The sequence below is a fragment of the Neopelma chrysocephalum genome, unplaced genomic scaffold (assembly GCF_003984885.1).
Source record: "Neopelma chrysocephalum unplaced genomic scaffold, ASM398488v2 Primary Assembly neopelma1_23, whole genome shotgun sequence".
Taxonomy (NCBI): domain Eukaryota; kingdom Metazoa; phylum Chordata; class Aves; order Passeriformes; family Pipridae; genus Neopelma; species Neopelma chrysocephalum.
The window spans coordinates 12,402,920-12,429,107 of NW_020897691.1; the positions used below are offsets into that span (position 1 = coordinate 12,402,920).

A 26,188-nucleotide genomic window follows, 5' to 3' on the forward strand; every position below is an offset into this window, starting at 1 on the left:
TTTTCTTGTGTTGTGCTTTGCTGGGTTGTACTTTAAATGCCTAGAAGAAAGGCTTAAGGATAATTTATTCTATTGAGAATTCTTTTGTCTAATCATAGTCTGTGTCATGCACTGTTAATCCATGAACTCATGATTTAAGCACAGCCTGTTGTGCCCATCTTCTCTGAGTTATGTAGCACAGGGCGTAGACTATCACAGGTAATTCCTGCAGTTCCTGTAGTAGTTCTGAATTGCCTGGGTTTGTATTTAAACTAGTATGTTATTTAAGGGGAGGAGGGAAAACAAAACAAGGAGCTGGCCCTTAGAAAGGGAGGGAGATGTCATTTGGTGTCCTTCATGGAAGCAAGAACCAGATCAGTTTGGAAAAATAGTGTCTATGATTGGGTGCTTGTTTGAAGAATAAGTTCCCTTCTATAATAAGCCATACATTTATGAAGCAAATACTTTTTATAATTGCACTGACCATCACATGTATTTATGGCTTCATCACCTTAACTTCTGTATACCTTAAAAATGCCCTTTGAAAAAGAAACAGAACTTCACAATCCTCCTGGCTCTGAGTGAAGTGGATGCAGAGATATTAGAGTTGGATTAAAAAGCCATGACCAGAATAGCAACACAGAGGAAATAGAAAAATGTGGAGCATTTGCTTGTTTCAGAAGTGCATCTTTCCTCTCTACCTAGGAAACTGTTCCTTATGTTCAATATTTCTTTGCATTCTTAGAAGTCTGAATCTTGAGCAGGTCCCGTTCTAGTTTGATCAAGATTAACCAACTAATGTCCTTTTGCCCATTGTGAAGAGCTTGATATGTTAGGCACACAATATTCTTTTTCAGAAAGTGCCCACAGAAACAAACGCTGCGTTCAGCTACTGTTAAGGCTCCTTATAAAGATAAGTGGAGAAGGAACAATTTGTGTGTGCATGCAGAGAGGAAATGTACTTTGTGATGCTTTGAGCCAGAGGAAGGAAAACAAGAACAAGGATAAGGTCCAACATAATGGTTGGTACATGGGCAGGGTAGAGGAAAAAAGAGGGGAATCCTGTGCTCTTGTCCTCACCTGGAAAAATTGTTGATGCTTGTTACCCTGAGAATGCGTTGTGTAAAATGTGTAAGAATTTCTCGGAGCAGTGACTACAACTTAGAAGCATCTTTTTTCACCCACCTTACTTGTTGGAAGTCACAAGTAGTGCTGCCCTCTCCCTTTCTCTGACTGATGAATAGGATGGGAGTGTAGAGTGAGCACTGTGGTTGGGATGTACTCTCAGGAATGGGAGGTGTCAGGTTCAAGTCCCTGTCAGTTGCAGAGAAAGGTTGATCAGCCTCCTCTGTGCTCTTGTTCAAAATGAACATTCAACAGTGGGTAGGATGAGGTGTGACACCATTGCAAATGCTTCATCCCTGGCAATAGAACTCAGGAGGGCATTTGTCCTGCCTTTGAAGAAATGCTGGCATAGTCTGTTGCCAGCAGTCTGTTTTGTACTGGATTGTGGAACAATGGCCTAATGGTGTACTGAAGCATAGCCATTGCAAAACTTTTTAATTTGTCATCTTTTCGTCAGCGTTTTCCTCTTAATTCAGTTCTTCCACTCAGCAGGGTGGGTGGTTGGGTGCCATCCTGAAGTGCTTCATGCCTTGTGTGCCCTCCACAGGGACCATTGTTCCATAATTCAGGGTTTCCGGAGTTAAACCTCTCGAGTTTAACCTCAGGGCTGGATACTTTAATGCTTGGCATTGTGGCATCTGTCATATGGTTTTGGATTCAGCCCTTATTAATTTAGTTGAGTGACACCACACTCCTGCACCCTCCACCCTAAGACCAGTACCATTTTGCCATTAGTGACCTAGGTCAAGTCTTTATCAGGAAGGGAGAGAAAGAACCTGCAAAGGAAAAAAGCTATGATGCTACTAAGAATGGACAGCAAGAATGCCCTTTTGTTCCTTTTTTCTCTCTCTTTTCTTGCTGTCTTACTACTCGCCTAGCTTTCTTCTGCTTTGAGCCACAAGGAAAGGTTAATAAGCAGGCTGCTGTGAGTCCTCTCTCGAATGCAGTGATAATCCAAAGGACTTATTCTCAGGTTATCTGTAGCACCGGAGCTAACAGAGGACTCCAGCAGCAGTCTGCTACCAGAATGAATGTATTGAGCTCCCAGGCTGCAAAATCACAGCTGAAGAACACGTTCAGAATGCACAATGTGCGCTGCTGCCCCATATGCATCTGCCACATCTGTGGGATGGTGCAAGTTGCAGTCCTCTGCAGCCTTTGAAGGACCCCTGTGCTTAGCAACATCTCTGTTCTCACTCTGATCATGGTGTGATCAAACCCAAAGTGCCTGTAATTGGCTGGGATCTGTGGTGCAGTGGAAGACGCACTGCCTGGAGTAGAGGCTGTTGCCTGATAGACTCAGACAGGCACCTTTTGCTGATGAGCAGGAAATAAGAAAGATGATGTCACTTACTAGCAGATAGCAACCGCTGTGAAGCTGTGGAGGGAAGAAAATCCGTGGGACTGGAAGGAAGCTCAGCCATTAGTCAAACCAAACAAAAAGCAGATCTGGTTTATCATGGTCACTTAAAAGTGGATGTGTCATTATGTGCCACAAGAGCAACAGTTATCTTAGTGTGTTATAGTCTGTTTCCATTTTACTATATCCCTTTAAAACCAATGTTATTGTTTGTTGGGAATCATTGGTCTCTTTCTGTGGAAGCAGAAAAAAACTTCAGCCCAAGCTGTCACATTGATTTTAGTAACCAATAGCTGAGTTTCTGTAGCAAGGCCATTGTCCCCAAACTGTGTTTTATATCCTAAGAGGTATCTCTCTCATGAATGTTCTGGGTGTGATGCAGCCATCTTCTGACAGAGGAGCAACCAGTATTTTATTTTGCACTTTATCTCCAGCTTTAGTCAAGGGCTCAGAAGTGACTTATGCAGTGGCTGGGAGACAGAGGTACACAGACACGAACGTACCTTTGGAGGTTGTGAGTCTTGGTGCCATCTGGAAATGTCTGCCCAGCACATCCAGTTTGTAGCAAAGCAGGGAGGACTGTATTTGCCATCTTTTCCAGTGTGAATGGTAATTGGAACCTGGTGGCTTAACAATGTAAAAGGAAGGGTTTTCTGTAGATTGGAGGGATTTATCAGATGATAAAACTGGCTTTTCACATTGCTTCTAGTAGACCTTTTCTCACTATTCGGTAATGGAAGCAGCACAGGTAGTGTTTATTCTTTTTCTGTGGCAAGTTGACAGCTCAGCTGATATTCCAGGGAAGCTTATTGGAGTCCCTAATAGCCCATTGTCATAGATTGCTGGTTTTAAGGGCAGTACCTGATATAGGTGCAGACAGCACAAGATAAACCTTTTTATAGGTTTTGATAGGAAAGAGCAGAGTTACTAAGAGGTGCTTTACTTGGTATCCTCTGCATTGTTTCTTTGTGATACTACTTGAACCAACACAAGGCAGTCCCTGCTTCAGAAGATAAATGCTCAGGTAGTTTGAGGGACAAAAGTCTCTTTTGAAAACCAGGTTTAGTTTCACAGGACACAAAGCAAGAGATTTATGTACTTAGCTCATAAATGCCATTTAAAACTTGGTGCTGATATTTTGGTGTTAAAGCAGTGAGCGCGTCTGTCAAATGTCAGCATTTGTATTTGACAGCAGCTTCTTTTTTTCCCCTCCTCCCTGCTTCCCCAGTCTTATTTGGCTTCAAAGAATCCAGTAGGGGTTGCCTTTCATGTTTTGGTAACTTGAGGAGGACACCCTTCATGCTTTAGAAGTAATTTATTATAGAGCTGTCGACAGCAGTTAAAAGGGGAAAAGATGAGTGGGCTTTTCTGGGCTTTTAAAGGGAGAAGCAGCTCTTATATGTTTAATGCTAAAAGCACAATGGCATCTGGGCAGATGGCACAGGGCCAGCAATTACGTATTGGTTATAGGCAAGAGAAGTGTTTCATCTGAACTAAGTGTAAGGAGTAATTAGCCAGCTTGGATCCTGTGGGAGCTGTTGTATGTGTGCTGTATAGTACAAACTGTGAGTCCTTGAGGACTTGACAATGTCCAAGTGCAGAGTGTGAACCAAAGGGCTGGAGCATGATGTGACCTGGGCAGTGAGGCTCTTGGTGTCCCTAGGCTGAGATGGATGGAAGGTGAGGAGAGCACAAGCCAGCAGTGTTATAGTAAATTTTACAAAAGGATATAAATCATGTGCAGGATTCTGCCTGTGTTGATTCTGCTTGTTGGTGGAGACAGTCTGGCCTTTCAGCCTGGTGCCTAAAATTTGGGGGTTTATTGTTGCTTGTTTCTTCTCTTCATAGAATGTAAGATAGGCCCTCAGTGGGAATTCAGTGGGAATTTCTGCCATTCCTGTAATCTTTAGTTGTACATATCTTAATTTCAGAGTATTACCTATATAACTCAAGTGTACAGCAAACAATATATGGGAAATTTTTATGCCCCTACCTGCTGTGCTGCTTATAGCACTTGCTGTGTGGTACAAAGGCAAGGTAACAGACGAGATGAAATTCTGAGGTGTGAGAGAAAGGTGGAAATCCTTTGCTCTGAGCTAGGGTTTTGCTGAAGAATGTGATACTATGTGTGGAGGTGGTGGTTTTCTTGGAGCTAAAATATATTCCAAGAAAGAGATTACAGTATTGACTTTGTTTATTTGTGTTAGCTCAGCCCTCCCTCAGCTTCCAGTGTTCCAGCAGGCAGAGAAGGTCCTCAGCAACCTCCTGCATCTTTTGAATGCTGAGTAATGGTGGGCAAAAAGATGGCAGCTCTGTTACCTTCTGCCACTTGCTGTGGAGCAGTGCAGGGATGCCTGAGCTGATAGCTTCCCTCATGCTTTTTTCAGGGCGGATTTAAACTCTCACTGCTAATAATTTAGGCACAATTCCTGCTTGATCTCCCTTTTACCTCTTTCTTGAAGTAAAACACCCAAAGTTACCCTTACTATAGTTGTATTTAAAACAACTGAATAAATCCTTAAATGTGATGGTGTCACTAGGGTATGCACTGAGGCCCCAGGAGAGTTGTGAGAGAAGGCAGGCAGTGCAGGGAGAAACCAGGGAGGCACCCCAGCACTGACCTCCACTTTGCTTCCACAGGCTTGGCAAACATGAGCAGTCCCTTCTCGTTGCACCCCACCTTCCCCAGGGTGCTGAGGGCTACAGGGTGAAATGAGGACATAAGGCAGTGGCAGCTTTTAACAGGGACAAAGGAGTGGGTCAAAAAAAGACATCCAAACTGCTGAACTAGGTATTTTTTTGTATCCAGGCAGTGGCATTCTTGGAACTGGATGAAATCTCCAGTGTGCTGTGTGGTTGCTATAACAGCTGCTCTTATTTATGCTCTGTGTCCATCTCCAGATGCTGTTTCTATCCCTTGTGGTTAAAATCTTAATGATTTCATACTATTATGTTATGATCCCAGACTGCAGGCTACATGTTGGATCTTTCTCTTCTCTTCCCCAGCTCGTGGCCAGTTAAATGTCAGAGATGGTTTTCTTTTTGTCTTGTCTATTTGTGAGAGTGAAACCCTTTGCTTGTTTCAATTGTGTGTGTTTCTATTCATAGATTGACAGTGGAGTGTGAGTGACAGTGAACCCCCTTGGAAACAGCTCCCTTTCTGGGCAGTTCACTGCATAGCTTTCTGCCTGTGAGAGGGCCCTGCTTTCCTGGCATCCGAAAGACCTGAGGGCAGCCCTGTGGACAGACCAGCTTCCCACTGTCCACCCATCGTGGTGTCACATCATGTGTGACTCATCTCTGGTGTCCAGTTACCACTTGCACTCTAAAAACTGTCAGTTTACTGTCATACTACAAAACACGAGTCTCTAGTGAAGTTTTTGGGGCTGATATTGCAATGCCAAGTTGCAACTGGTAAAGCACAGGGCAGCAATGGGTACCAGCCCTCTCCCACTCAAATGCTAGGACACAAGGTGTTGTATCAGCCCTGCTGTTCACAAGTGGTGACTGGTAGTGCTATGAAGCCTTGGGATTCTCTTAGTGATCTCTGGCTCTGAGTTAACCATAACGAGTCCCTTGGCTGGTAAGAATTGGTCCAGGGTCATCTTAGAGAAGTAAAGACTGATGGGGATGAGACAGAGCATCTCACAGTACTGGGCCTTTTCACCATCAGTCAGAAAGAAGGTGAGATATGGAGGCTTTAGGGCAGGATTGTGGCTTTCTTGGGTTTTTTTGTTTGGTTTGGATGGTTTTGTTTTTTGGGTTTTTTTTGAAAAAGCATTCTGAGCAGAGGGAAGGTGTTTGTGACTTCAAAGTAGGTTTAGGCCTGAAAGAAGCATGGCAGTTCTGGATATGTAGAGCAGCTGAGCAGAAGCTTAGGGAATAATATTTTGGGCAGCTGAGCCCCTTGACAAAAAAAACAAGCTGTGAGGCAAGGAGTTAAGGCTAAGTTGCATTTAACTTAGGCACTTTAGGTGCTACGAATAAATAAAATAATCCTTGCATATGGTAAATTATTACCACTAAATCAGCTATAAAAGTCTTTTAATTTAACCTGGCCTCTTGTGACATATCCATTACAATTCACATTTTTTTATCAAGATCTGAAGTGCCCTTGTGCTTGCTTGTGCTCTCTTCCAGGCACGGGGGCTGTTGAAAGCCAGCAGAATTCCCTTCCCCTGCCACAACTTGCATGCAGACATGTGCATTAGTTCACTTCATCACTCAACTCACTAAAGCCAGGAAACAGCAGCCCCAAAGCATCCCATTACAAAGCTGGCCTTGCCCAGGTTTAACAGGGGTGAGCACATCATGCCTGTGCCTCACACCTGTGTTGGTTCCTTGTAGCCTCTTCCCTGCTGGTGGGATAGGGCCTTCCTTCATGAGATGCCATCGGCAAATACCTTGATGTGGAGGTTTGGGAGCATCAAATGCACCTCCCATCGAAGGTCACCCAGGGTAGTGTGGGCAGTTACCTTTAATGCTGTGCTGCTGTAAGGCTGAGAACACTGTTAATCTCTTTCACCTGTGCAGATCTTACAGTCCTTGCCTGCAATGCAGCTTTTAACTGTATTTATTTTGCAGCTTCTGTTGGTGTCAGATGGATGATCGGGGTTACAGAAATTAACAAGGGCTCCGCCTATGGCAACAATGAAAACAAGCAGAAATGAAAGTAGCATCTTCAGAGACTGCTTCAATCCAAAGGGAACAAATGCAACTGCTGAAAACTCTTAAGTGCATATCACAGTCCTTCAAGTGAGATCAGAGGAGAGGGAGGATGAGCAATTGCCATGCATATCCGAATTTGTGCTCCTGTTGTTTTTCTCTGGGAGTTTGGGCTGATGACATGCTTGAAAGATGCACTTCTTCATATCCTCTCCACAACAGGTTTGCATTTGTGTGGTTGGTTTGTTTTCCTATGAAGTGTCTTAAGTTTTGAAGAAAAAAATAAATTCCGGCGTGCTTATATGAAGAGATTTTACCTGGAAACTAACCAGAGGTGCAGGCTTTAATGTCAGGAGATTGTTACAAGATGATTAAAATTGATAGTTGTGTAGATCACACAGTTTAACAACCATAATCTGTCAGTGTTTAAATACAGTACAGTAAGATTCTGTGCTTGGTTATACCAGTATTGGACTGAAGCAGCTCAGCTGAACTGGTAGAACTGCAGTAGAGTTTTTGTACATCTAGAACTTACTGCCACAGTGTGACTATGGGGCCCTTTAAAACTTCAGCCAGACCCTGGACATCCAGACATCAGAGCCTTGCAGTAGCATAACCTGGAGCAAAATTTGGCCTTGTGGCCTGAGCAGAGCTAAGTTAGCCACTGCCCTCTCTTTCCTGAGGCCATACATCTGAGGGATAGCTGAAACCTGTAATTCTTCTGAGAGTAAATTCCATTTATGGTTTCGAAAAACTGACATAATAAAATTCCTTTTGGCTTTAAACACTACTTAAAATTCTAGGCCTTGCTAGCAATGGTGGGAATAACTGGGCATGGTGTAGTGAAATAATGCGAAGTGTGCATTAAAATGTATGCACCACACCCATAATGTAGTGATCGTAATTAATCTGTGTGTCTGTCTTTTCTTAAAAATTAGTTTACTTGGTGCCTCATAACAGCCTGTGGTAATAGTTAAATTATCTTTTCTTTTGGGGAGAAGAGGGGAACTAGGACAAAGACCTAGGGCAGCAATATGGTTCAGGTTTTTTATATCTGTCTGGACTTGATTTGACCCCCTTCTGAATTAAATAAAACTAGAATCAAGCTCCTCAGGAAAATGGTGTTGCTCTGACCTTCCTAGTACTGATTTCAGGGCAGAGGCCTCCTGTTTTTAAACTTTCAGAGATAAGGATTACTAAGAAGAACTTCATAGAATCACAGAAAACAAGAAAAAAAACCCACAAAACACAAAAAACCCCCAAGGAAAAGTAAGAGAGGGGACTTCTAAATACCAGCAGTTATGATTGGAAAAAACCACTATCTTTTAAAATCTACACATCCTGATACTTAGCAGTGGATATTATGACTGGCACTTTAAAAGACAGTCCATTTCCACTGCACGTAGAATTAAACAGGGATAGTCTCTAGTGAAAAAAGTGGGCAGTCTTAGTTCTAGCAGCTGGTATAAAAACATTTCTCTTTTCCTATAATAAAACTGAGGCCAGAAGAAACAGGGGCTAATACACCAGAATATGAATCATTCCATGAAATATGTATGAGCTGTTCAGTATATCAGATAATAGAGAAACTCACCTTTTTAAGATGCAGCACCTAAAGAGCAGGTGGAGTAGTGCTTTTAGCATGGGGCAGTAAGTGAAGTTTACTGGTAGAGGAGGCAGGAAAATTTACAAGGTGAAGGAAGGAATAGATTATGGGAAGTGTGAGAGACTAGTTTTAGGGGCTTTTTTCCTCACACATCTTGTGTACACACGCATTCCCTATGCTCTGAAGCTTTCTGGAATAGGTTGTGTGATGCAATGAACACAAACATGGGCTCTACTGTATTTCTTCCAAGACATGAAAAAGAGCCCAAGAGCAGAAAATACTGCCATGCTTACACGGGTATTCATTTAATAAAGCACATGCCCTGCACTCTGTTTGCTCTAACAATCTTACCAGTGAAAAACTGAGTATTATAAGCTGTAGTCTGAAGCTGTCTTGTAGTAATGAGCAGGCACATTAGTGAGCCAGACCTGTACACAAGAGTTTGCAAATGAGCGGAAGGGGGAGAGAATTTTACTGTACACATTACCTGGCAGATACAGTGGGCCTCTCAGGGTGGTAGGTGAGTAGTTCTGAGCAGCAAATACATATTCACGTAGTGACAGAGACCAGCTGTTTTGCCTTTTTTAAAGGGTCACAAATTTAACATGTAGTGGGGAAGACATTTAATATTCCTTAGGAATCTCAGCCTTTTCCTCTCCAATTGCATCCAGTGCCACTTCTCCCAGAGGAAAATACCAAACATGTAAATACTTCTGAAAGAGTACTTAGATTATTTCATACCCCTTTCCCTAGGACCAACCCTTAGAACAGGCTGAGGGCCAAACATGCCACTCTTGATCAGTCCTAAGTACTTCTACAATTCCCAGCGCACAAGAACTGCACCACTGGGCCCTTCCAGCACTCACTGACAAATAGGGAAAGCTTAATGGTACTTGCCAAAGTTAAACTATTCCAGTTCACTGTATTAAAAGAATGACATAGGTCATTAAGAAGCAGTGTTTGCCCCTCATCCCCACAAGCAACTGTATGTTCTACAACTGCCTTAACAAAAGTAGTCTTAATGTTTGTTTATACAAAAATAAAAGTATGAAAAGCCATTGTGCAATGAATGAGTTTTCTTTTGCTTGGCAACAACAAACCAGTAACAGTTTGTCACCCCTATCCTGACTCCTAAAAGCTGTCCACAGGTCCTGTTTGTGTACAAGGGCATGTGGAACAAGGCAAGTGAGGACACATGATCACTCACATACTTTTGTTACACTGCAAACTGAAGAACACAGCAAACCCAGGGGCACTTTTACCTCAACTACTTTCACAGTCCTTTGCTGAGGATGACAACATACTTCCCCTCCTATCATATAACTGAAAATAGAGAGCTGAAAAGAAGGGACAATCTTTGTTTAAATTCAGCATTGTATTTTTTAAGAGCCTAAATACACTGCACACGTGACACGCACAGCAAGGCTCATACTTTTCTAGAAAAGTCAGTTTTTGTGATACGTCCTCAACAGCTCACCCCACACCTGGGACTAACCAAGGACTTGTGGATTAGGAGAAGAGACAAGACACTAGAATTAAACCAAATACCAGAAGCAAGTTCCTATTTTAAGAATAAAGCTGTAACAGGAATATGTAAACTTGCACTAATGTTTACAAGTAACAGTTTTAAGTTACCTGTTTGTGATAAGCAAGTCAAACAATCAACTAGATTATGTGTTGCAGGCTGTTTCTTCCAATTGCTCACCACTTCTAACCTCTCCTTTATCTGAGACTGATGACAGCTGGGGTGAGGTAGGGAAATCAAAGCCCAGGATCAGAAATCAGTTTTATAAAGCTAACAGTGAGTTCTTGGTTTTGCCAAACAGAACACAAGAATAATTTTAAACAGTTCTCTAGACCACAGAAATGCCATGCAGAGCATTCCCTGTTCCCATGGCACACATTCAAGAAGGAAGTTATCCTTGAGATAATAAGTAGTGTCAGGAATTGCCCATCACCACCTTTCCTCAGAAGAAGATAAAAGGAGGGGAACCTTAAATCTGTTATCACTTGTGTAAAAAGCATCTTGCACTGCACATCTTGAAACCTGACAAAACATTGACTCGCAATATAAAAGCAGCTTATTCCAGTTAGATTAGATTAGCAGTCTTACACAAGTGTTGCAAAAAAGTTTAGAATGTGACACGACCCCCCTTTTTGAAGAAAAACCCTTTACCAACATCTCCTAAAATAAACCATTTATTGAGAAAAAACTTTTTTTAAAATTTCGTTAATTAGCCTTGTGCATAACAAATCTGAAGCTTGCCAAAAACAAATAAACAAAAAAACCAGTAAAAGTTCACAGTCAGTGCACTCAAACAGATTAAAAAACAAGGTCCATAACGCCTGATAACACTACAGCATTTTTCTGAACCTAAAGAGTTCAAAAATACTACATATTAACATTACAGTTCTCAATCAAATGAGAAACAGGAGAAAGAACAAAAGGTATGGTCCATATACAGTAGTAATGGCACTTTCACTGAAACATGCAGCTTCTTCCAACTTGCGGACACCGTCACGTGAGCAACATGTGCCAAGTAAAATGTACAGGAGCAGCAGAGAAAGTGACGCCCGTCACTTGTGCAGTCTTCGTTAAGTTCAACTTTTATACTGTTTCTCAGCACAGTCTTTATGTAAATATTACATACAGTAGTGATTAAAATCTTGTCAGAACAAAAAAGGCCAGAGATTGAGTAACTTCATTCTTCGTCTGTGCAAACCTGTGAAGGAAGCAAAAGACAGTTACTTCAGTGGTCTCCTAGAGAAGATGACAACAAATCAATTTCTTAAGCACCTTCATCAAACATCTTTGAAGCTTCTTCCTTCTCCCTTGTTACACAGATAATGCATAACAAGCATTTATATGCGAGTGTACTGCCATTCCCACTGTCACCATGCAACCCTTAGGTGCTTAAAGCCCTGTTTCGCCTCTGTGATGGAGGGGATCTGGCTACAGTTGCCCTGATGAGGGATGGGTATGATGATCTCAAACACACTATTACTGAACAACTTTGTGCTGGAAAATGGGACAGAATTTAATAACATTTGTACTTCTTCAAAGAAGTTACTAGTATACTTCAATTTGTAGCTGTGAATATTTGCCTATTCTTAAGGAAAGACTCACACCATAGTTCATGCAAGAACTGCAGACTGTTACACCAACTGCCAGATAAACATTCAATATGAACTTAACTTCAAATAGAAACTTAAAGTAGACCCTTACACAGAAGGATGGTAGAGTTCTCTACCATGTGCTGGTTTCACTTTTTATGGAAGAGGCCTTTATCTCTAGAAACCTGTACATATGTACTTGCTAAAGTTTTCAGCACAGAGCCCTTCAGATCCAATGAGCCACCACCGAGTTGAAGCCTGACTAGTCTTTTCAACATAAAGATAATGCATATCAAAAGAGCTGTGAAAGTTCATTGCATGGTGCACACCAGGTCCTATAGTCAAATGTTTGCTAAAAACATCACATGTGCTTCTGGAAAGTTTCCACACCACGTTTTCTGGACAGCATCAACTTGATACCAAGCCCTGTGGCATCACCGCAAACAATGAAGCCAACTAAAAGCTTCCGATGCCCATCTGCAGTTTTTGTAGCTGAAGTCATCAGACAAACCTTGACAAAAGGATGATCGAGGAGCTGGCTGGCCGTCCACCTCATCTTTGGGTCACTTTCCAAGCAGTGGCAAAGGAAGTCTTTCCCTTCTGGGCTCACTTTGTCAGGAATAGGAGGTTTATGACCCATCCCCACTTTATACATGATCTGGAAGTTGTGCTCATATTCATGCCAAGGCCTCTGCAACAGGTAACAGCATTGCTAAGTGCAAGCTTTAGTGAGTAACTTGCTATCCACTAGAGCATGTATTTCTGTACTCCAGGAAATTAAAAACCACCCCATTACTTGCAGACTTACGTGTGACAAACTGCTGAAAGTGGGACCAGAATTTGCAGAGAAACTGGTAAGAACAGTTTGCATTTTGTCAGCACATGAAACATCCCTACCTTGCCAGTGACCATCTCTATAACAACACAGCCCAGGCTCCAGATGTCTGCTGCACGTCCATGTCCCTCTCCTTTAGCTCTAGTAATCACTTCCGGAGCCATGTATGCTTTGAAACAACATATATGATGCCATCAGTTCATAGAGCAGAAGGAACAGCATATATCAAGTGAATAACTCGGTAAACCAAATGCTTTTTAATACATGTGTAATGAACTACTACTCAGCTTTTCTTGCCAAGTTTTGCTATTTGCTAGCTTCTTGTTCTTTGACACATTTGCAGCATAACTGTCTTTCAGTTTGAAAAGTGATAGTGAAAATGCTGCTACACTACATGCTTTCAGTTATTGCCCTTTTTTGAAAATAGATTAAGCAGCTCTTCAGTAAGAAGAGTACTGTTTCAGTAAGACTGCAGAGAAAGATACAACCCCAGAAAACACAAGCTCCAACATCTTTATGATTACCAGATAAATACAGTGTTATCTGTCCTGTTATACCATTCACTGATGTCTGGCTTCTGGATATAAAGCACAACTAGCTGAGGTAAAATCAAGTTTCCCTGAAGCACATGGTTTTACTCCAGCCTTTTACTCCAGACTTTTGGCAAAGATATCTTCTTTTATTGGTAAGTAGACAAGTACCTGCATAGCACAAGCTTCCTTACCTGCAGTCCCCAAGGTACTGTTCACTTCTCCAGGCATTGTCTGGGTATTGTTCTTCAGCTTCACTGAGCAGCCAAAGTCTCCTAGTTTAATCAGTCCAGATGAGGTAAGAAAGATGTTGGCTCCTAGGAAACAAAAGGAAACACAGTAACACTTGTTTAAACCAGAGCTGAATAGAGGAATGAGGGCTTCTTAATATATACCCTTGGAAATTACACAGTGGATGATAGCTGAATTCACACTTAGATCTTTAGCTGTGGATTAAGTGTGGAACATGATAGCATTAAAGATGTTTTGGTGGGTTTGTGTTATCACAAAACGTACTGGAAGTTGACAACAAGTGTTCAAAACACAAAGCAGTACGGCAGGCAAATTCAACAACTTTCCATACAAGGTTGTTACAAGAAATTACTCCTCCAGGAATTCAGGAATTCCAGCACTTCTCCTTGTGAGTGTTAAATCTCCCACCAGCCATCTTTTCAGTTCTGCTGAGTCAAGACAGATACCATACTTGTCATCAAAAACAGTGTGGCCAGCGGGACCAGGGAAGTGGTTGTCTCTCTGTACTCAGCACCTAGCGTGGCTGAACTGTATCCAGTTCTGGGTGCCTCACTTCAAGAAGGACACTGAGGTGCTGGAGAAACTTCAGAGAAGGACAACAGAGCTGGCGAGCAGTCTAGAGCTCAAGTCCTATGTTGAGCAGCTGAGGGAGCTGGGGTTGTTAAGCCTGCAGAAAAGGAGGCTCAGAGGAGACCTCATCACTCTCTACAACCACCTAAAAGGAGGTTGTAGCCAGGTGGGGATTGGTCTCTTCCCCGAGGCAACCAGTGACAGGATGAGAGGACATAATCTCAAGCTGCATCAGGGGACGTTCAAGTTGGACATCAGGAAGAATTTCTTCACTGAAAGCGTGGTCGGGCTACCCAAGGAGGTGGTGGAGTCACCATCCCTGAAGGTGTTCAAGGGATAACTGGATGTGGACTTACTGCCATGGTCTAGTTGGTGCGGTGGTGGTCGGTCAAAGGTTGGACTCTGTGACCTTAGAGGTCTTTTCCAACCTTAATGATTATATGGTCACAGCTGACTTGCAAAATGGAGCTTAGAGCACTTTATTACATACACTACCAAATGCCTACTCCTATTGCACTCTACTTCCTGAGTAATTTTTGGAGGAGGGCTACTGTTAAAATAGCTAGCTATGCTGCCTGCTTACCCTAGAATGAAGTTTCTAGGATAGTTAAAAATCTCCAAGGGGAATCTGCAGTTGGTTTCGAGTCAGTTGCTCAACACAACACTGCAAAATAAGCCAAGTGGTTTTGACAACCCGTGGTTCTCTTTCACTCAACATCCTACCAAAATGCATGTTGACAGCCAACAGAAAACAGAGCAGAAGGAGTTCACTATATATGTCAGGCCAAAGCCTGGATTCTGCAAGTATCACAATGAAGCCACAAGTAGGTTGCAAGTATCACCTGGCAGAAACAGAGCTTCAGCTGTGATCTCTCTTAAGATGGATGGTATGCACAGAAGAAAAGTGTGGAATTTATTCCTATTCTAGGAAAATATTCCTAGAGTAGAATTCCTACTCTAGGAATAGTAGATGTTGGGGATTTTATTACACCTAGCCTCTTCCCAAGTCACATAAAAGATTAATTCAAAAATGGTTCATGTGAATAAACCTTCCAAAGTTTCTCATTTCTGTTCCACCTTGAACATAGGTCAGTGCAGAAATTCTTGGCTGCTCCTCCTTTGTGTTGTCTTAGTTAATGACTTTTTCCAGTTAGCTTGGCTGGGCATCCCCAAGATATTCGTGAAAAATACAAAGAATCCTCAAAAAGCTCAAGTTAAAAAAGGGTCAATGATGCCAAAATCCTGCCCATTTCTCAAAGGGCTCTCTAACTATTGTGAGAATGGTTGATAACTATTTAGTCCAAGAGGAATTACACAGAACTGCAATTAAAGGGGGAGCAAAATCATTAACAAAAATAAATTCCAACCTTTAAGTATTGTAGGCTTTTACAATTTCTGAAAGAAGAACTAAGGTTCAGGGAATACAACTCTTCTGCACATTGTGTCCATAGGTTTTCCACCTCCAGCATTCAGATGCCTACACATACATCAGAATTCTTTGGCTGGATTCTGCATTTTGCTATCAGAGGGACATCCATGTCCAGAGTCACCCTGCAATCACAGGCATGCGTAATGGAGCTGGGTAGACCATCCCTCAGCTTCCTGAATGAATGAGAATCCAGAAACACACCAAAGGAGTATAAGAAGGTAGCTTGATGGGACATTAAGACTCCTGGCATTAGAAGAGTGACACCTGCTTTTTCCTTTGAACTACTGCCAACAGCTTTTCTAATGATTTTCAAGCAGTTGCTTGTCAGAGAGAAAGTAGGTGCGCTTAGCCCAAAGAGCTTAAGAAAAATGGCCATCTCTAACAAACACTTTTTCAAGGATGTTTTGGAAACCTATGTTTCCATTCCTCAAGAAAGCCACATGAAAATTTCAGAGAAGGCTACAAAAGCAGTTTCCAACTACCTACAGTGGGTGGAGCCTGGTAGTGCTAAAGTGCAACAATCTCTCTTCTAAGTCTAATGCTATTGGGATAATTTTGTTTCATACAGTTCAGAACCTACTTCTAAGGCCTTTCAAACCAAAGTTTGTCCCTTTTAATAAAAAGTGCTTACAATTCAGCATAAGTGTTATCATGAAAGCTCCTGTGAGCCCTCTTCTGAAAGCACCTGGAACTGTTAAATGGAACAAAGCACTAAAGTTTCCCCAAGAAGAAAGAGACAGCACTAGAAGAATTCATGTTGCTGACACTTTCTGTCAGCTGAATAAGGCTTCCACTGGATGTGTTGTCTGCTGAAGCCTCTGTTTTGTAAGTTGCTTGTTCAGAAACCAAGACCAGACTCTGGAAGGAGTCTTTAAAAGGGTCTCCTTGTTAAAGAAACCTGCACAGAATCTAGCAGGACCTCAGTAAGAGGAGAGGAGACAAAAGGGCAGTACTTTGAGGATGCCCAATGCTTTCTAGTTTTGACAGTTAATGCTACTGGGAATGTAAGAAAATTCCTACCATATCTGCACGGTTAACAGGCAAAATTAACCCAGAGACCACAACTGATACAGCAGAAAGGCACCGCACGTCCATCTGTTGTTCCTTCTCTCCCCCTACACATACGCTATCAAAAGCATCTTCATTGGATGTACTTGGCAGAGGCAAGAGGTTTCCCAGTTCTGCACAGCCCTCCTGCTGTGATACCACAGCAGGACAACCTTGTGGGCAAACTGCAAACAAAGAGCTAATGTCAAAAGCCATACTCCTGCTAGAGAAAACAACAGTCATGACCTAAACCATTTAAAATCAAGTTTCACACCCTGTACCTCTGCCAAATCAGCCCCATAGTAAGCACAGTGAAAACTGCACTAGCATGATAGTCCAAAGGGTTTGGGGAAAATCCTGTGAGTCCAAAAAACAGTACCAAAAGCCCCACTAGAGGTTGTGGCATAATTCCAGAAAAAGAGGAGCTCATAGACATTTCTCAGCCAGTGCTTAAGCAGTGCAGCAGCCAAATTGATTCAGGAAACAAGCAGGCCAAATGGTACTCCTGGATGAGAAAATCAGCTTTTGCATACTCTTTTACTTAGTCTCTTTGAAAGCATGACACATGCCCATAGCCTCCTCTTGAACAGTTTTTTGTCTCTTGCTGAATGACCTTCCTTGCCTTGTGCTCATCAGGAAGACAGGAATGGCAGGAGTTCTGAGCTAACAACAAAGTTAACAAGACGACAATAACACAGTAGCAGTTTGATGAAGACTTTTTGGCCTGGACTATCTCATTCACAGGTTTCTGATTTATTAAAACTTCAGATACAATCCCTTCATTTTCTGTATTCATAATGATAGCACAATCCAAGCACTTTTCAGGAGTATGCTCTTCTCTCCTGAAGAGAATGCATGAGGCATGGTCTCATTAATTCTTCTCAATTCAGCACTTGAGACCACACCTTGAGTGCTGCGTCTTGCTTTTAGGCTCCCCAGTACAAGACAGACAATGACATACTGGAGCAAACCCAGGAGAAGTGGCATCAAGATGGTCAGAGGGCTGGGGCACACAACATACAAGGAGAGGCTGCAAGATGGGTTTGTTTAGCTTGAAGGAGGGGGAGTGCGTGTGCGGAGGAATTTACTGCTGTTTTCAGCTGTGTAATGGGAGGACAGCAAGACTATGCAAACAGACTTTTTCCTCAAGGGCACACTGTAAAATAACACAACAGCAACCTTTGCAAATTCCAGGGAGGTAACAAAATAAGTTTCTGACAGGGGATAGGTCCACCATTGGAACAGAGCATCTCCATCCCTGGAGATACACATATCTCAACAATGACCAATCTGATCAAATTTGGCATTGAATCTGATACTGAGGCTGGACCTGTTTAGAACAGAGACCTTGACTAGATGTCCACAGGTTCCCTTCAGCATTAAATATTCCACCCTTCTCGGTCACTGCGCAGAACAGCTTCCTGACAAAAATTGAAGTAATTTCAACTGAGGAAACTGGGTTTAGCCACAGGGGTTAAAATTTAATATCCAGAATAAAGATTAAAAGAGTATCCCAAAATACTATCTTCTGCTACATACTAGCACCACCTACTTTTCACATGGACGCAGATTAAGCAAAAATAGTGCAGCCAAATGTAACAAGCCAACATGACCCTCAGTTTGCCCTCACAACCACAGGTTGTGGCAAACCAAGGTTTTTGGCAGCTGAATCTTGCTGCATTTTTCACCCTCATAGAGCTGGATGCCACAATAGCATCTGAAAGACAATGGTGGCACAAAGGGACACTGCTAACCAAAAGACTATTTTTGAGCACACAGTGCTTGCAGACACCAACTGTGGGATACAGATAAACAATTACTATAAGAATTGTTTATCTGCTGCTAGAAGAAACAGATCCACAGTAATGTTTAGCAAACATGTCATGAGAGATGTAGTGTAATCTGACAGCAAGATTTTCATAGGAAAGCAGTTTTAACAGTCTGATACATCATTCTTCCCTATCAGAAAAATAAGAGTACCTATTTACACAAGAGCTAAAATTAAAAACAGAGTGTTCTTTACTGCTTTTAGCTTGAAAACTTGGAGACAGAGAGCAAAAGCCTTCCAATGCAACATCAGGTATCCTTTGTAAAAATACCCTCTCTGGTCTGTCTTCATATTCTGTCACAAAGTTTCAGGAAGATCTATACACAGATGTGTCTGCAGTGACCCTCTTTAAAACTGCTGTTACTCTTAAGAAACTCCCCAACATTTGACAGGAAGAACCTGTTGCAACAGAAATGCCCTCAAATAACACCCCATTACAGTTCTGTTAAACAGCTCTTCTCACTTCATGCATTTCCCTGAAGAGGAGAAGACCTATTTGGAAATATATCCAGATATCAGCAATGACACTGAGCAGCACAAAAGAAATCCCTGTCAGCCACCCTTGGATTGCGATCACAACGAGCTTCCAGGAGAGAGTAATTCAGCTAAGCATAACCTGGACATGGAATGATCAAGAAAAGGGCAAAGGAGGGCACTGGGGCACTGTGAAAAGCACAGAGGGAAATCCACAACTGGAGAGAAACCTTTGGTGAGGAAGGAGAACCAGAAAAGGTAAGATTGCTGGGGAATGGGAGTGAGGGAAAGTGTTTTCTAGGAAAAAAAAAAGCCAAAACTGACTCAAGAGTGGCCTACCTGGATGGAAGGCCTCTGGATCGTAGATAGTTCTTTTCCCAAATGAGAAGCACGAGGCCAAAGGACCAAGAGCAACTGGGAACCTCCTACACTGCTGCGGTGATTCAAAACCCTGTGAGCAAGAGGGACATAGAAACCCAGCATCGTTGGGTTGCACTGCCTTGCCATAAAATGAGCATTCACAGGGCACATTGTGTGCATTGTTTCCTCTGCCTTTGGTTAACTTTCTGCCACTGGTGAGCAAAGTATGCCAGACTAACAAAACCAAGATAACTAGACATGGAGGATGTTGTTGGAAGGCGCAGACAAAGAAAAATGAAATTGGAATGAGGACTGACACTGAGTGCCTTAAACACATGCCAAAACCAAACCCCCTTTAGTTACTGTAGTTCACATCTGCTCATTTTGTAAGCAAATACTGATGGCCAGGCATGAGAAGATAAATGTATGGAAAAAACCACTAGGTAAGTAATTTTAAGATATCCCTTTAACTTCTTTTAAGAAGGCTTTTATTACTACTTTTAATGACTACGTTTAAACTCTTTGGGAAAATGGAATCACAAGGAAAAGTTCTGATGCTCAATTCTAGCACTGTATACTGCTTGTCAGCTCTAGAAAACACCACTGTTATCTGCACAGACAAGAAGAAAAACAGCATAACTCAGTACCTTTTTACTAAAAATGCAGTGACTAATAATTAAGATTTGTTAAAACAATCGCCCAAACTCAACAACCTCCAGAGAAAATATATAAATCATGGGCGCAATTTATGACTTTGAAATGACAACTGTGAACATTTTTTATGATCTACACTTAAAAAAAAAGAGCATATAACTAGCCAGTAATTTGTAAACTGAAAAGTTAGTGGAAAGCTTCATACATTTAATGGCTGTATAAATAATGCACACTAAATCTGCAAATATATTCCCCCATTCTTTCCCCTGCTCTCATCTACCACACTGAAACAACAACATTACCTTTTTTGGTTAACATTACCTTTAATGTCTCGATGAACAATACCATGTTCATGTAGTACATTGATAGCAATCGTGATTTGCTTTGAGTAGAGCCTAATGACATGCTCCTGAAGGCCCAGTTTTGATACCTCCTCCAGAGTGCCCTCATCACAGTACTCCATGAAGATGTACATTTCTTCCTGTTGTGGGAACCAAACCGGATTTGATTGGATATAATTTTTTTTTAAACACTGAATTAGGATCAAGTTTTCCTTCCATCCTTTGTTGTTCATGAAAAGGCCAAAGAAAATATCACGTAATGTTTTAATAGAAGTATCTCTTGTCATGGAATGTCTAATTAATCATCTCTTCAGAACTCTATTCTCTCCGGCATGCTGCAACCTAATATATTCTATTGCACAGCTATGGAAAATTTCTGCTGCATATCTATCTGCATCATTTGTACATAACTGCTACTATTAGGGTGTATAAAAATACATTACTTTGGCATCAACCAAAAGACACTTTGGAAATCTTGCAGGTATATGACAGAGAAATCCAAAAAGATCCTTGGCTTATTTAGAAAAAAGAAAAAACAAGCTAAATGATGTTTTGGGCTTGGTTTATCCCCTCTTTCTCTCAGTTCCTTCAACATTATGTGTTGACTGCTTAATTGCTTGAGATGGGCGAGTTTTTGTTGTTTTCTGTGGCTTGAACAAGTACACCAACTCTAACTCACTTTAAGGAAAAGTCAGGTTACTGTTCCCATTCTCTGCCTCTAAGCCCAGCCGATTTCAGCCAGACTCAATTAATATAAAAAAATGGCAAAGACACTAAGTTCTTAGAAACTAGCCTGAGAAACCAATGACCCAGTGGCATAGACATCCAAATTTGTGGCCCCAAGTAGAGAAATTCAGACAGAAAGCAGCCTTTGTCCGCTTTTAAACCAGCAATGAGTCAGCAAATCTACTAATTCATATTGAGCAAATCAGTCAGATCCACTCAGCACTTCCCAGCCAGACACCAGGACTCAAAACCCCCAGTGTAAGTGGGAAGAGTATGTGGGAAGCAGAGAATAATAAAAAGCTGGGTATCTCAGCACACAACTCTGGAATCCAGCTCCATAAGAAAAACACATTTCATTAGTTCTGCTGCTCAAGCAAGAATACTTGTTTTTTCATTCTAAAGACATGCTAGCTGAATTCCAATACTTGTCTGGCATCAAGATTTAAATGCCAGCATAAAATTTTTCCAAGATTTAACATTATATGATACTGGTACAACCTCTGCTACTAACAGTGACAGGTTTTAGCCTATCTACACAAAAAAGTTACCATTCCATATATGACATAGCTTGCTTTTAGAGCAGTTCAACAGAGTAGCAGCACAGAATAGCTCCAGCATTACTCACTCTATTCACTTATTGCGAGCCTTCTCTGTTTATGTACCAGTTCCAAAAACTTTCTCCAAACTATGTTTCAGAGGTCTCGATATTCAGAGAAAAAAAGACACAGTGCTATTCACAGAAATGATCAGACAATTAGGATGAACTAGAATGTTCTCATGCAAAACCTCCAATAACACAAAGCTCTTAATATTTTCTCTGCCATATAAAAAAGCCCAAATTTAAGTTTTCTTACCCTGTGGAGCTCCACACCAAAATAACGAACCAGATTAGGGTGTTTGATGCCTTCAAAAATCTTCAGTTCATCAGCTGTTTCTTTGATGGTTTTGTGATCATTAGGTTGAAATCTTATCTGCAAGAAGATTTGTCATTATTTTGTTACTATTTAACATTAATAAGGAACAAAAAAGAAGAAGCAAACCACCCATCTTAAACTCAACACAAACCAAAAAACACTGGGGGGGGAAGCTTTCTTCTCTTTTTTTTTTTTAAGAGCAAAGTGCTGTTACTTAAATGTATAAATACACACGTGTGCAGATACACATCCCTTCCAAGCTTGCCTTCTAGCTTAAATGCGGTAGATAGACACAGTACAAAAGAATCTAGAAGCAACATCAGTGAGATCTATCATTCAAGAAGGACTAATTGCCAGGTACTTCATCACTGGAGATTCTAAAGGATTTCTTTGGGTCTTCTTCATTGAGAATGAGGGAGCTGCAAGGAAAAGGTGTGGCAGGGAACAAATAAAATCAAAGTTTTTCGTGAAAGAAACAGGTTTTCATTACTTCTCCTACCATATGCTGTGATGGATTGTTCATGGAGAAAAAAAAGTTATCAAGTCTCTGAAAAACCGATTTAAAGTTTCTAATCACACAAAGAAAAGCAAAATGAATAGCAAGTTACAGAAGATGCTCCTTTTACCATACTGTCAAAAACAGAAGCTTCATTAATTGAGTGCAGGACAACTGCTAAAGAAACAAATGCACATATTTTGCCTTCAGTTGCTAGGATGTTATGATTGTTGGGTTCTGTGTAACAATTCCAGGATACAGTTTGTACTCAAACAGTGGTAAAATTAAATATATGAAGATTATAAAAAGGTGACAAATGACATTCAAGTATTTTATGTATTTCCTAAAACATAGTTGCAATACTATGCATTTGTAGTAGAGCTCGTCCACCGTGACTTGAAGCAACTTTAATGACAATATGGTTAAGACAGTAAAGTCTGAAGAAATCCTGGGGCAAGGGCAGGGGAACACGGTGTTTTTAACCAGTTTAAAAATACATCAATCTTCTCTCAAGTTATTCTTAAAGAAATTCAGAAAAGCCTTTTATTTGGGAAGTCGCAAACAGTTTGCATGCAAGCCTATATTTAGCCTACTAGTGAAATGTCTGTCAAACAAGGTGTATTTATAAACTTATTTGAGCTTCCGCTCAAGAGCACACACATGCTAATCTGTAAAAAGCATCTGCATCTAGAAAGCAATTTTGAATTACAGAAACAGAGTGCTACTATTGGGGGGGTGAATGTTATTTCATCAGGAGAAAAAAATGTACCAACAACAAAATTCCACGTGTTGGTATTAGTCAGTGAATGAGTATGGTACAAGAAGTTAAGCACAAGCCCACTCTTGCTTTTTCACACACTAGAAATCATGTAAGTATTGCGTGTGTGGAAGAACTGGCTCATAAAATGTAACTGCTGTAGCATCCAATGCTGGCATGGTAACTGTTATGAACAGTTGACGCTTGCAGTTGTCTGAAGATGTAGAAATGCATTAAAATCATAGGGTTTTTTTAAAAAGAAAGGTGTTGTAGGGGAAACAAATCTCTACACCTACACAGCTTTACTTCTATCCTGAAAATTAGATTTTCTGTACCCACTAGGTTAGTCAACAGTTTTGTGACTCAACCTGGCTCACTTAAACTACAGGAGAAGCTGAAAAACATATAATGTCACACTTCCTACCTTTTGCTCTAAGTAATGAAGAAAAATGTAATAAAACATGAGAGGAAACACTGCAAAGTAAACTACAAGTTTGTGTACAGTCTTCACTAATATTTAAAAATTATTGAAGATCTCTTAATGGGAGTTCACATATATTAAGCAAGCATTCATTAAGTTCACAACATCCCTATGAGATTAGTAAGAAACACATTATCCATTTTACATAAATTTAAATTGAAAGCTATAGGGTGAAAAAAGAAAGCTTTAAGCAACTTATGGAGGAAAAAGTGGTAACAGCAGCTGTGGCTACACGAAGAAAATGTGTCTTCCCATCCTTTCCCAGTTAGCTCACAACAGTGTCCAGAAACCCTTAATGCCTGCTAAGTCATATACATGTAGTTTAGAAAAAAAAAACCAAGGGCAGCAGTGATTCTTGTGTACACAGTACTCACTTCCTTCATAGCCATCAGCTCTCCAGTGTCAACACTGATACAGGTATAGACCTTCCCATACTGGCCTTCACCTGCAAAATTAAAATAAAAAAACGTTATTTACACTACATTCAATAAACAACAGGTACATCAACTGCAATAAGAAAACATTACTGAACACAGCTTGTCAACATTCTTTACCTGTATTTTAATTTAAAACTTCAAGTAGCTTTTAACTAACAACTAATACCACATTCATCGACCTGAATTCAAGCTGATTAAAAGTAAAAACACATTAACAGGCTGACCTGAAAGAAAACTTCTCATGAACATAAGGATTTCCCCCCAAAATCCCAAGCCAGAGAGTAAAAAATGATCATATGGGGGAAACAAGATTGGTGAATTAAATCCCAAAGTTTGAGCTCATTTCCATTAATAATTCTGGTTCTTCCAAATGTAGAACTCAAGCATTTTAGAGGGTTAAACATATGCAGATATCACAGGATCATATCTAAATAACTGTCCTAACCAAATCCTTCTCCTTTTTTGTTTCTGATTTGAGCAATGAAAACTTCAGTGAAGTTCTACATTAAGAAAATCCTAGCTGCAACAGTATTTTGTATTTTAACATTCTGATTTCAGTAAAGCTGATATTACCTATGTGGAGACCCATGATTTTAAAAGATAGTCTTAGATTTCCTTCAAAAATACTAAGTTTGGTATTTTAGCCTGATAAATGGAAGTATAATGGACATACCAATTTTGTTTCCTCTCTGCCACTTGAAAGTCACTTTTCTCAAACCTACATGCATGACATTGTCATAAGATTTCGGTGTGTCACAAACTTGGCCAATGATATTCTTCCTTCTCATCTCTCTGTACCTTCTCTCTTCAAACAACTGAACAGACTTTTGAACAGCTTCCATCGGTGCTTGCTTGGAAGCAGAGTCTAAAAAGAGTAATAAACAATTGAGAAATATTCATAGTTACATTTTGTTACCTTTTGATATCACGTGAAGTGACCAGAGTTAAATTAGACTCACAAAATAGTTTTTAGATGTAGGAAAAGAATAAGACATTTTAACAATCACATATGAAACTATCACTTATGAATCACCTATGAAAGGTAAAACGAGAATATTGGTACTTTCCTAATCATCTCTTATTGATTCAAGGGAATTAAATCTGTGAAATGCAACACACTTGTTTGCATTTGACATGTAACTAACCTCTGATAGTGGAAATATGTTAGGGTCATTAAAAGCACTAAGGAAAGGACTGGTAAGGTTTTGTTCTACAGAGAAAAACTGACAGCATCTGTTATTTCAAAGATTTAGAGGTATTAAAAACTCGAGCTCTCAAGCCTTATCTTGAAATAGAATTCTAGTGAGTGAGGCCAGAAGAGATGTCAGGGCAGCATTACTTCATCCCCTCCTTGTAAAGCACAGAAATTAAACACCTGTCACTGCTGACACCGATAGTCTAACCTGTTCCTAACAGTCTCCAAAAGATGGAGATACTGATACTCCCAAATAATATATTCTACTCCCCACTTATAATTAATACTACTTCCTCTACACTAAATATGCCTTGCTGTAGTTTTAAGCCAAAATCTTTGCTTATTCACAGTGGACAGTAAAACCAGTTCCCATTACAGCAGTCTTCTAGAAATTTTCAAGTTTTCCCTCATTCTTCTTTTCTAGTTCAAACAAACTCTAATTCCGTCAGTATTTATGTTCTGAACAAAAAGTAAGACTTCTAGATTTCAAAACAAGAATTTGTAATTCTTTCCATGTTCTGTCTATGCCACATAATGAGACCAGTTTTTAATGTGACAAATTTTTTTCTAATGTGACACAAGGTTCCACCCTGCCACAATATAGGCAAGCAAGCTTCATGTATCTGTACAGTACAGGAGTGTCTGAAGTAATCAAGTTACTCTAAGTTTCATGAAAATCAGCAGCAGGACAAAGAGGAAAGGGCCCTATAACAGCCTTGAATTTAGGAAACAGTGGGGGATCACACACTGTTAGACACCCAAAAGAAGAAAATCCCACACCGGGGAGAGATCTTGGGAAGTAAGGAAGTGCCTCCTACTGTCATGCAATTCATAATTGGGCACTGAATAGCTACAGCAAACTTCTGCAATTCCTATATAGTAAAAAATTAACTAGTAACTTCGTAGAACACTGCTAGTATCTTTCAGAAACTGAAAAGAATTAACTTTTATGAAGTTTACTTACTCCTACCTACACCAAGAGAATACACCTTGTGATTTGTTAGCAGTATATT

The 26,188-nt window shown here is 40.7% G+C and overlaps 2 protein-coding genes across 5 annotated transcripts in view; one reads left to right on the plus strand and one right to left on the minus strand.

Annotated features, from left to right (window-relative positions):
• AGPAT4 (1-acylglycerol-3-phosphate O-acyltransferase 4) overlaps positions 1 to 9,793 on the plus strand; it is an 83,497-nt gene extending 73,704 nt beyond the window's left edge. The window contains exon 9 of the mRNA XM_027686993.1: positions 7,049 to 9,793. Coding sequence (XP_027542794.1) covers positions 7,049 to 7,134 — 86 coding nt within the window. The 3' untranslated portion in view covers positions 7,135 to 9,793. The remainder of the gene's footprint in view (positions 1 to 7,048) is intronic.
• Positions 9,794 to 10,918: 1,125 nt separating this feature from the next.
• The window catches only part of MAP3K4 (mitogen-activated protein kinase kinase kinase 4), a 71,679-nt gene continuing 56,409 nt past the window's right edge, over positions 10,919 to 26,188 (minus strand). For all 4 annotated transcript variants that reach the window (XM_027686941.1, XM_027686926.1, XM_027686935.1 and 1 more), the window contains 8 exons: positions 24,654 to 24,845; positions 23,918 to 23,988; positions 21,750 to 21,866; positions 20,150 to 20,309; positions 13,409 to 13,531; positions 12,747 to 12,853; positions 12,361 to 12,540; positions 10,919 to 11,458 (listed from right to left, as the gene is read on the minus strand). In XM_027686941.1, the coding sequence (XP_027542742.1) occupies positions 11,438 to 11,458; positions 12,361 to 12,540; positions 12,747 to 12,853; positions 13,409 to 13,531; positions 20,150 to 20,309; positions 21,750 to 21,866; positions 23,918 to 23,988; positions 24,654 to 24,845 (971 nt within the window). In that variant the 3' untranslated portion in view covers positions 10,919 to 11,437. The remainder of the gene's footprint in view (positions 11,459 to 12,360; positions 12,541 to 12,746; positions 12,854 to 13,408; positions 13,532 to 20,149; positions 20,310 to 21,749; positions 21,867 to 23,917; positions 23,989 to 24,653; positions 24,846 to 26,188) is intronic.